Source organism: Spodoptera frugiperda, chromosome 20 (genome assembly GCF_023101765.2).
Source record: "Spodoptera frugiperda isolate SF20-4 chromosome 20, AGI-APGP_CSIRO_Sfru_2.0, whole genome shotgun sequence".
NCBI lineage: Eukaryota > Metazoa > Arthropoda > Insecta > Lepidoptera > Noctuidae > Spodoptera > Spodoptera frugiperda.
In genome coordinates, this window is record NC_064231.1 from 2,955,786 (window position 1) to 2,967,927 (window position 12,142).

The 12,142-nt window shown below is 36.5% G+C and overlaps 2 protein-coding genes across 2 annotated transcripts; one reads left to right on the top strand and one right to left on the bottom strand.

The window, feature by feature from the left end:
* Positions 1-263: 263 nt before the first annotated feature.
* On the top strand, positions 264-6,008 carry LOC118262162 (midnolin homolog). The gene is made up of 5 exons (XM_035573332.2): positions 264-785; positions 905-992; positions 1,165-2,681; positions 3,011-3,098; positions 3,252-6,008. The coding sequence occupies exons 1-5, from the start codon at positions 586-588 to the stop codon at positions 3,696-3,698; spliced, it is 2,340 nt and encodes a 779-aa protein (XP_035429225.2). The 5' UTR covers positions 264-585; the 3' UTR covers positions 3,699-6,008.
* A 631-nt stretch (positions 6,009-6,639) lies between these two features.
* LOC118262154 (protein transport protein Sec61 subunit alpha) lies at positions 6,640-11,883 on the bottom strand. Its single transcript, XM_035573315.2, has 10 exons — positions 11,694-11,883; positions 11,487-11,554; positions 11,177-11,242; positions 10,610-10,820; positions 9,677-9,838; positions 9,338-9,433; positions 8,894-9,060; positions 8,106-8,246; positions 7,640-7,888; positions 6,640-7,063 (listed from the first exon to the last, which is right to left on the bottom strand). The coding sequence occupies exons 1-10, from the start codon at positions 11,698-11,700 to the stop codon at positions 6,800-6,802; spliced, it is 1,431 nt and encodes a 476-aa protein (XP_035429208.2). The 5' UTR covers positions 11,701-11,883; the 3' UTR covers positions 6,640-6,799.
* Between the last annotated feature and the right edge of the window lie 259 nt (positions 11,884-12,142).

Here is a 12,142-nt window from a genome sequence, read left to right on the forward strand (position 1 = left end):
CATTATTTTTCATTATTTTGCTAAAGAGCAAAAACAGGTCCTCGTTTAATTAAAAAAGTTACGCTTCTACTTGCTACTATAATTTAAGTTTACCGCTCAACTAAAATCTGGCAATGCACCGTCATGAGCAAGCGTTACATGACGTCATGTGACGTTTACTTTTGACGTTCGCATAATTTAGCGACGACCATGATGCGTCATAATTTTCTGATAACAACGAGTCAAATTAATAGGAATTACTCTTTGTACACTGAAACTTAATGAACAATATAGTCAGTTATCTCAATTCTTTCGTCCTGTCGGTTACAGAAAAATTTTAAAGCAACAATTTACGAAATTCTTATTAGGAACGACAAAGAACAAAACGCATTATAGTAAGCGCTTCGCATCAGCTGTTGTAAAAAAAAAATAACGGGATATCGCGAACGAAAACTGGTCACACCGACGGCCACATCAAAAAACTGGGGGTCTGGCGTGACCCTGTTATTTCTATCCTGCAATAAAATAGCTGTGTAATTTAAGATAGTTCGTGTGTGCTTCGAACAGTGTTTTATAGTAAATTCTAGTGTAATTTATGAAGAAATTATGGAACGCGCGACGGGAACAGAGGTGTACGGGTGTGGCTCGCCCCAATCCTCGGACATAACGCTGAATATACAAACTACTACGGGTGGTAATTTCTCCATCAGTTTGAACCCTAAAAATACAGTGGAGCACCTGAAGAAGTTAGTTTCGAAGAAACTTAAGGTGTCTAAAGACAGATTATGCTTGCTGCATCGCGAAAGGTAAGTTTTATGTCGAGACGCTAAGCTTCTATTGTCAAACATATCACGGAAATATGTCGATACGATGACGCATCAATGTTATTTGACTCGCGTATTCAAGTTGAGTTTTGTGTTCGCAGACAACTGAGGGATGGGACGCTAGAAGAGAACGGTCTGCTGGATGGGTCGAGGGTAATCCTCCTTCCGAGCGTCGAGACTGGCTTGCTGGTGAGTCACGAGCTCGAGACAGCGTGCTGTGTCGAAACCCCCCAAGTACCTCCTGATTATCACGTGTTTCACAACTATGACAAACTAATCAATACACATTTATCACTAAGGCGATAGTTGTCTATTGACTAACTTATAATTTCATTGATACTATCGTTTTATCCCTTTACAGAGCCATAGACCCGAGAATTCTGTGATGCAAGCATTGGAATCCCTAAATGACACTCAGGTTAATGACTTTCTAAGTGGTAAATCTCCACTGAACCTGACAATGAGGTTAGGTGACCATATGATGCTGATCCAGTTGCAATTGTCCACCCTAAACTCGAGTTCCAGTGGCTGCAGATCCTTGAGAACATCCACACCTTCGAAAAACTCTTCAACATCAATACGGACTAGTAAAAGTGACGCCAGGGAATCACCCAGCCCTCAGACAGCAACTCAACCTACCTGTACACCTGTGCCCACTGACCACTCTTACATCAGTAGTGAAACTCCTAAACCAGAACCCACAGCTCCACATGGGCTACAGAAGCAAGACTTTGAAATGCTGCAGAATTGTTTTGATCTGTACCGTTCTATGGCTGAAGAGAAATATGGTGAAAAAAGTGATACTAGTGATGACAAAGATGATACAATGGACACATCTAACGGCACAATGTCAGATCTCTCTGAAACATCAATAGAAAGTGAGCAATCTCCAATCAAATCTTTGTCCAACCTAGTGTCCAGTCCCATAGATGCTGCCGCAACAGAATCTTCTACAAATAAAGATGGTGCTGCTATCAACTCTGTGAAAAATAATAGATTGATAAATTTTCTCACTCAAAATAAAATAAGCAATGATGTGATACCCTCAACAAGTGCCATCAGTGACAAGCAAAGCCCCTCAACCTCTTCTCACACTCCAGACAGTTCTCTCAGTGATGACAGTGATAATTTTACAGACCAAAGTTCATTCCTTGCTGAAAATCCTATAGATGAATATCCTATGGAAAACCTTTTCAACAGTGCCGTTGACAAAGGATTGTTTGAAGATCAAGATGAATCTATGATGGATAGGGAAATATCTAATCTGGCCACAACTAGTCACGGCAGTCAGGAAGCTAATTCAGGCACTCTACCACCTTTCCAAAGTATAAATGAACCTTTGAAAAACAAGAGATTCCAGTATTTACTGCACAAGACATCTAAATTCAAACATCCTATTGGTCAGAATAAACAGAAAGCATTTATGCAGTCTGTTGTCAATAAACATAAGAAAAGGATGCAAAGTCGACAGGACACTAATTTATCTCAACCTTCCACCTCTAGAACTGAGCCTTACATAACTAATTCTAGGAAACTAATTCTGCAACCTAGCAGTGGTCAGACTGAGGATAATCCCACTCCATCAACTTCCAAGCAGACTGTATTTAAGGCACCCGATGCTCCCAAGAAGCCACAAAGAGCATCACCAACACCTCCCGTGGACACCAAAGCTCTCATTGAAGCCTCAAAGAATTTGACTCAGAAATTAAAGAAATTGTCCAAAGAGGTGTTGACTAATAAAATTGATCTGAGGACAGCTGAGGAGACAGTGTGCAGAAAAATTGGTCCCGGCGCTGTGATAGAGTCCATGAAGCATCATGGCAAAGGAATTTATTCTGGGACTTTTTCAGGTACACTGAACCCAGCTCTACAAGACAGGTGAGTTGTTGTTTTACTTAGACCTCCCAAACATATGACATGCTTAGAAACATAATAAAAGGCCATAGAATGTATGTCAGCACATATTTGCACATATGCCGACACAATTTTTAATCAAAGATGGCGGCGATACGTTTTGTAGTAATTTGAGAGAAGTGTGTGAAGGTACTTTGTTTGATGTGTAGTACATAGAGATTTCTCTTTAGGTAGTTAGTCATGATAAAAAAATATTTGTGGTGTAATGTGTACTTATGTGAAAATCGTCTATTTAAATTTACTGTTGTTATCTCAAGTCCCGTTACTTAGACATATTTATGTTAATGTTTCAGATACGGCCGACCTAAGCGAGATATATCTACAATAATTCATATACTGAATGACTTGCTATGTGCTGCGCCACCCATTACTATAGCTCAGGTAAGTTTTGTAACACTAATAGATATTTGTTTTCTAACTTAAATTGGTAAAGCATTCATAGTTTATGTTTATCTTGTAATGTTATCTTGTCTACACTGTTGTTATCGCTAGTTACGCTTCCTACGAGTTCTAAGTACTAGTTGAACGTTGCAGAAGGACGCGAGTTACTCGTGTGCGACGAGCGCGACGGCGGACGACGGCAGCAAGTGCCTGGGCTGCAACCAGCAGGCGTGCCTGTACGGCCAGTGCGACGGACACCTGCCGTCCACGTCCGCCACGTCGGTGCCGCGGCGCTGCACGTGCGACGGGCCCAAAGACTGCCAGTGTCGACGACTCGACCCCAAGCTGTGCCTCGCATGCGTCGGCAAGTCTGCCGATAAGATATGCAAGAAATGTGATACTGCTAAGACTCTAGCCCTGGAGAACTCTAAAACTAAATGCAAACTGGAGCAACTAAGGCTCGTGATGCAACAGAAGAAGCAGCGGCGTGAAGCACGGAAACTAAAGACTTTGCCTTATAGCAACGCACCTTCCAAGACGATAACGTCGCCGGAGCAGGCGCCGGTCATACAACAGGAGGAGATAGAAACAGTTGCCTAACACTCAGTTACATCCGCGTAAATTATTACTCGCGCTTCTAGATTTGTAACGGTACTCCGCCATCTTGTCTTGCTTTTGTATGGAAATTACTAATTATTTCAGTTATCTCACTATCACATTATTTTATTTATGCACAGGATGTATTTCAATAGCAGACATTGGTGACTTGACAATTAAAAAATTGTTACACTGTGTTATCTTTGTGTAGTTATTATCGACCGTGCATACTTAAGTTTTGTTAATGCGTGTCGGCGATACAGAGTTCCAAGATTTATTTTACGCATTTCAAATGACTAATGTATTCGAGATAGACAAAATGAGAACATACTAATGGTAAAATAATTTATTGTACATTATGCAGTCATATTGGGTAAAATTGGATCGACTATTATATATTGAACCTCTTTAGAGGATTTTAAAATGGGTTGGATTGTAAGGCAACGCCTTTTGGCTGAAAGTAACTTTATCAATTTTTTGTTGACAAAACTTGAGCATGCATGGGGGCGCAAAAGCATGAACCGAATGCGGACGATATTCTAAATTACCATATTAAATAGTTTGGATATAATATACCCAATAACTTTAAGTGCTATTTACGCATGTACAAATGATAAAGATTGATTAGCGAAATCACTAGTTCGTAGCTAAAGTAAGATACACGACATACTTGCCTGGCGCGGCTTCAAATTGATTTTTGTTGTTATATTTTAGATTTTATTTTATTGGTTCGAAGTTTTAGACACTTGTGTACCTAGTTTAATTTTTTGAACATCATCTATTGATTGATAATTGACATTACGGGGTTTATTAGTAACTAACGCATTTTATTAATTCAATCCTCTATGAAAAAATTATAAATTTAGGACAAGTGATCTTATATCCCACTTTTTTTAGTTAATAATTGGCACTGTTATTCTTATAGTTATTTTTTTCTTTGTTTTTCTTTTCTCCTTTCACGGATATGTTGTTAAAGATAATAAAAATGTTTTCTGGATTACACATGTTGCGTTTAGTTTTGTTGTATTTTAATGATAATTTGGTTTCAATGAATATTTATTATGTAAAGAATTCCAATGTGTAAACATGAGAATGAACTACCGCGAGATGACGATCATAGAGACACTAGAAATAGCTTTGTACATACATAATTATTATGCAAAAGGTTTGGTAGTGGTAAAGTGCTTTTTGAGTATAATTCATCGATTTTATAAAAAAACTTATCGTTCAATTGCCTAGACATAATTTAGGGGTTTATTGTGAAATATCTGTGAATACTAATTAGTAGGTTTAACTAGAGACCCACTAAACAGCGGCAGGACTGCAAGCGTTATAGATATGTAAAGAATATACAGAGACATTATGTTATGCTTAAGTTAACATTGATAATCTCCCAATTATAATTATGTTCCTTGAGGGTGTATGATGTGTAACTAAGCAAAGAAATACTGTAAATGATTAAAAATTCATAGTACAATTTTGCGTCTTTAAACACCACCTTGGAAATGGTTATTGTGTATTACTGAGTAGTCTTCCAAAAGAAGTCCAGAATAAATGTTTTCCTCAATCCGATGATGGTAAGGGACCAAAGACCAGGCCAAAACAATTCATAAGCAATAATTAAATTCCTATTGTATCATATCCACTTTACCCGGGCCGGGTTGTGGTCATGACTGAACGGCGACTTGTGTACAGCCGAAATGTTGGCGAGGAAAGCAAATGAGAGAAAGTGTCTCTAGATTGTCCCTTTATGCATTTTATTTCTCCACAAAATTTACAATGCTCTTATTTCCACGTGACATTCATATCACACCTCGCAGTGCGAGGCTTATAGTATTGCTGTGCAATTTGCTAGAATCATTGTTATGTATGCTGTCTTCCATTTTGTTAAATGCATGTCGTTCTACGATGCTGTGTATGTCTCACTAATAGGTAAATCCGCTATTCAGTCGTGACGAATTCTTTCCTTCCAAAGTGCCTCTAACTGTAAGGTACATTGTATTTAGTGTTGTGCCATACGTGTATACTATTTAAGTTCCATAATTTAAATGTTTGTGGCACTATTCCAAGTTCGAATGTTCTGTTCGATCTCTTACCAATCATGTTCCTAAGATCTCAATTTTATTTCTCCGACAATTGTAATGTTTTGGCGGCAAACTTATTCGGTCTATTGTTTTTGTAAATACATTTTGTTACCGTTTAATTTAGTCGTGATGAGTTTTTGTTATAAGGTTTTGAGGGAAAATCGTGAATTGTTTTTTTGTCCTTATATTGCATGTCTAGTGAGGAGAATAAAGTTACATAACAAAATTACTGTGTTGTTTTATAAAAATATGTTACCCTCTACGAAAGTGCGATGTAAATAAAAAATAATTTGATCCAAAACAATATAAATGAATTTATTCGAATTAATAACTACTGAATCTGTGGTGTATAATGAGTTGTATCTATTATAGGTAAAGTTACTTAAACCACATATTATTTCTGATACATTGAGGACAGAATCAATATGTGAATCTAATATTCGTGGATCAACAGTATAACAAAATATACATAATGTATTACAAACAGTCCAACACAAACTTAATGAGACATAAGTTTTGTAAGTTAATCTTAACAAAGTTGGATACTAACATTTATATTATAAATTACAATTACTGTCATTTCACTTATATTTTTAAGAAACTGAAAATTAACAATAATAGTTGAGTTCAGCTGAGACAATGTCTAATTTCACATCCTTTGTTCAGTCTTCATATCTAGACAATGTTGCAGATTGTTTGATAAGTTCCAGTTATAATTGACGTCTGCGCTGCTCGTGAGGATTCTAATGCTATGGTGTACAATGTTACAGTAATCTAACACAGATATTGATATGGTGTCTTGATGACCAAAATATGTGAACAATCATTAACCTGCTTAGGGTCTACAAAAACAAAGTCTGTACTTGTAAATTATTTTATTATAAAGTTCATTTATATAAATTAGCACATAACCCACACACGCGTTGCCACGCACACTACAGCGTCGGAGAGAGCGCTGCGGCCCGCTAAATACGAACTGTGACCAGAGCGCTGTCTGCGGCGACCACGACTATTATGATTCTAGAAGAGCAGTGTACTCATGCCGCCCATCTCGGCTTGCTCCTTCACGAAGATTTCGAAGTACTGGTAGATGATGGTGACGGCCAGCAGGATACCCGTGCCCGAGCCGATGGCGCCGAGGAAGTCAGCCAGCACTGACAGCGCTCCGATACAGAGACCACCGAAGGCGGCCGCCGTCGGGATGTATCGGTTCAGCTCGTGGATCATGGAGTTGTCTCGGTGACCGCGCATCACCATCTGTTGTTCCTTCAGTTGCTTGGCGACCTGCGGGGACACACGTGACCGTTTACAAACAATCGATAGCATACTAAATTAGGTTTGACTCGTAATTTATTCAGTTGCAGTAAACAGGGCGTGCATACAAAGTAATCAATACCAACGTTACTCGATAATCGAGCGAGTATTGAAAAAAACTGAAATAAAATGGCCCAAACAGTTGCACTATTTCCACGGCATTTAGTAATACACTTTCACTAATTGGAAAGTTAAGTTGCGGCCACTACTTGAACGGTATCATAATAAAAGGCAATGATTGTGAAGTTACAAAGTTCGTTGACCTCTACCGGTTTGCGAAGACAAATGCAGCTTTACGTTACAGATTGAATATTTTATTTGAGAATCTATAACTGGATCGATATAACTGGATTGTAATGAGTTTTATACACGTATAGTGGCGGATTTGTGGGTCAAATAATGCTATATTTCCTTATGACGAATTATTTCTTTATCAGCATTTTGGAAGTATTTAGATGACTATAGCTAAAAAATAAAATACTTATGTACGAAAAATTAGTCTGCACTGAAATATCATATTTATACTAATATACTTGAAATACTTACATCCTTGGCAGAGGATCCGGAGACATCAATCCAGGTCTTTGAGAAGAAGGCGCAGGAGCCCAACATGAAGATGATGTAGAGTACAGCGTGCAATGGATCATGAGCGATGTGAGCGAGCGACTCCGGGGGACTGAAGTAGTAACACAAGCCTCCCACTGGGTAGGCGCGGGCTGGGCCGCCGCCGCCGACGTCAGCCCACACTCCCAGTAAGTTCACCAGGAAATTACCGCTGAATTTCACAGCCAACATCTGGAAAATTGTTGTTTTTGTAGACATTTTCAAAATTCACAGCGTGTGAATGATCATTATCAAAATTATTATGTTATTTATTGCTGTTATATAGTTTGAGAATAGAAAAGATAAAAAAATATTGACCATTTTCTGAAGGTCTATCTCCATTTTAATATTATCTATAGTTGTGTACTATTTATTCAGATAAAATATGTAACAACTATAGTTTACAAACCTGTGAGATAACGTAGAGATTGGAGACGAGAGCAGATTGCAGAATGATAGGTATGTTGGAGGTGTAGAACAGTTTGATTGGGTACGACGAGTACTGGCCACGGTAGCGGGCAGACTTGATTGGTAGGTCCACACGGAAGCCCTGCGGAAAAAACATGGAACATTGTATAAAAATTGATTTAAGATTTTATTTTAAAACAACTTAAAAAAAAGTAGGTACACAAAACAAGTTAAGAATCTTGTTTGACAGATGCTACGAGTAAATGTGATTTATTATAAAATTAATTTTGGAAGTTATTGAATCTTATTATTTTCACTAGATATAAGTACAAAATTATTATTAATAGGTACTTGTATTACAGGGAATGAAACACTAAAAAAACTAAAGGTCATTCTCATTAAAAATGTATAAGACTGAATTATGTTTAGGCTGTTTAGTGTATAAACATGCCATAGATTAATTTCTCATTATAATGATGGAATGTGGTACACTATACATATTTACATAATATAGGTACATATTACATTTATAAGTGTAAACATAATTACAAAACTGGTAAATATAAGATAAATTAGTCCATAATTTTGTTATCTGAATCTTCTTAACTAACAACAAAAGTTAGTAAGAACACCAAAACAAAATGTATTCCTTTTCTATTATTTTTCATTAACAAAATCAATCAAAGAACAAATAATAAAACAACATTAAAAAAATGTAGTTTGTGTAATTCTATCCAAGTTGGTTTTGCTGTTCAAATAAACAATAAATAATTAAGAACATAGTCTCACCTGGAAGTATATGACGATAGCAAAGACGAGGACGGTGGCGAGCAGGTTCATCAAGTTGGGGAGGTTCTGGCGGTAGAATGCCTCTCGGAGCGCGCGCACCTTGTCTGGGCGAGTGGCCAGCAAGTGGAACAGAGCAATGACTGCGCCTTCGAACTCAGTACCGCGACCTGTGCATAAATATTACGTATTTTAACTAAAATTTCCCTTTAAATATCAGAGCTATTCTGTGACCAAAGTAAGTTTTCATTATCATAGTCTGTATTTCTATAATTAATTGTTGCCACTAGCGCCATCAAACATTACTAATGAATGTATTACATCTTAATTGTAGTCAATATAAAAATAAATATATTATTGTAGTAAGAAATCTGGAAATACTACTAGTATAATTAGGCATAATTTACTGTAAAAATATTTAATGTAAATTGCAATCAAACAACTTACCAGTGTTAACGGTAGCAGGAGAGAACGCCTTCCAGACAATAGTTTCACAGATGTTCGTGGCAATGAACAGGGAAATACCGGATCCAAGACCATATCCTGTAAAATAATTCACTTATAAGTATTGGCCGCACAAAGTATTTCACAAGCCTCCATTTTATTTATATCTCCATAGATGAATGAAAAACAGTTACATTTATTTTACAATCATAACTGTAAACACACAAATTAGCAACAAAGTGCTAAACTAATTGACCACAACATAATGTAGTACAAATTACAACATTTCTCACATTTACTAATCGGATAAATTCAAAATGGCTGCCTTTAAAAACTACTGACCTTTCTGCAAGAGTTCGTCGAGCAGCAACACAATCAGACCAGCGACAAACAGTTGGATGATAATGAGGAGGCAGACACCAGCTCCAATTTCACTGGGCTCTCCGTACATGCCAGTCATTACGTAGACAATAGCCTGACCGACAGTGATCACCATACCGAACACTGTGGACAATTGGGATGGTTAGGACTTAGGAACTCATTCTTAAGACTTCATAAATGTTTTGTGCAATAATTGTGTAACTATTTATTTATAGTGCACAAAGTGACATTTTGCTGGATAATTTATGGCTAATAAAAGATTTAATAAATGCTGGCTTTATAGCGCTCAGTAATTTATTTCTCAGTGATTTTCTGCAGGCCTCGAGTGGACAGGTGTTCGATGAAGTCTCTTGATTATTTTTTATACAATCATGTATATTGCATCAGGTTAAACCCAATAGTATTATAAATAACTACATAGTTTAGTAATTAAAGCCAATACCCATTGACAAAACATTATCTAAATTGGTAATTCCTAAAGATAATCCAGAATAACAAAAAAACATAAATTGTAAGTTATCATAAGATAAAAGATAACAACTATTACCTATAATTACTAGACCAATAATAATTTCTAATACATATTTACAATTAGAAAGTTGTTCCTTTCTTTTTGTTATAAATAATACTTTGGCAAAGTGCCTATCTTTATTTAGGACAAGATTGGCATTCTGCCTCTATAGACAAGGTTTTAGGAGACATTTTGTAAATACAAACATTGAAGAAGTAATTTTAATGTAACAAAAAAATATATTTAACACAAATTTCATTAATAAAATCTTCATTTAATCTTTACCATGGTATGCCAAGTATGGTATAAGACTTGTGTGCATGTAGCCAAGGTCACCTTTCTATAGATAATCTAAAAGAGAAAGGGATCAAAGATTCACTTACATTTCTGTGCTCCATTGAATAGCGCTCTGTCCTTTGGTGTGTCACCGACTTCAATGATTTTAGCTCCTGCTAACAGTTGCATGATAAGGCCTGATGTGACGATAGGAGATATACCGAGTTCCATAAGTGTTCCTCTATTTGATGCAAGGATTACACGGATCCAGTAGAAGGGATCCGCGCTGTCTGACGACATTATACCGAATAAGGGGATCTGAAATTGAATGGTGATGTTAGAATGTTATAACTTGGTGTGTAAATAGTGACTGGGTTAAGAGAATGTACTTCCATATGTTAAAGTTAACTTGACTTTTTTTGTTTCATTTGTTAATTTATTGCTTTTCTAACAAGAAGATGTTGACCATTCTCTAATTGGAGAAACACCACCCCCTAATGTGGGTATTAACAATATTTTCATTCAAAACATGACATAAACTTTGCAGGGGCATGGAAATTGATTGTTTTGCTACTATACTCAAGTAAGTTCATTTATAAATGAGATAAAACTTAACATAAATGATAATGGCATATGGCCACATCACTAAAAATTTACAAAGATATCACACTCACCTGACAACATACTAAGAAAATAAATAGAGTGATTGCAGTCCATAATACTTTCTCACGGAATTGGATCTGAAATACAAAGCATTTAGTTAGAAATGTGACAAATTGTCCACCCAAAGTTATTCACCAAAATGTACAGTTAGCCATCCTACATACTCCAAGATTAGGGTTAGGAATGCACTTTCACTTGCGTTTTAACACGTATATAGGTCCCAAATTACCCAAATACGAATAGGAACGCAAGCTACATGCTCTACAAACACAAATAACATAAAAAGAATACACAAATAGACGAAATATAACGATGGCTTACCTTTCTTTCTGGTTTTGCTATCTCTGGCAATATACTGCAAAACGGCTTTATAACTTCGAGGAATTTGACTGCAAGCAGAATAATTACGTTAATTCATCACATCTTTAACACACAACACACAATATTACAATAAAATCATGAAAATGTGCAAATACGTGTCTACGATATTTAACACTATATTTAGTAAAAAATATGAACGATACTCACTTCCCATTTTGATTTATTGCGAATTAACTACCCTAACTAAAATATTAACTGATCAATCCGGCTAAAACCATTCAACTTTTGTTCATTAGTAACACTCCAATAGGACTTTTCGCGAGAAAGAGCCTGCGCAACGCCGCCAACGAGCCGTCCGCGAATGACACGTCCACAACGTCACGTCACGTGACCTGTGATGTTGGCGTGTATAATGTTGCCCTCGAGAAAGCGAAATAAAAATAAAGAAATTCAAGTTTTACTTTTGTCTAGAAATAGCTCCAATACACTTTTACTAATTTAAAATCGTTTTTAATTTATATATTTTCAACTCAACGTTCTACAGCTAAGAAAAAGTGTATGAACTTGTCAAAATTTATTAGAATCTCATAATGCAGTTCCTAAAATGTATATGAGCAGACCACAACATGTTTTATAAATCTTATATAGATGAAACC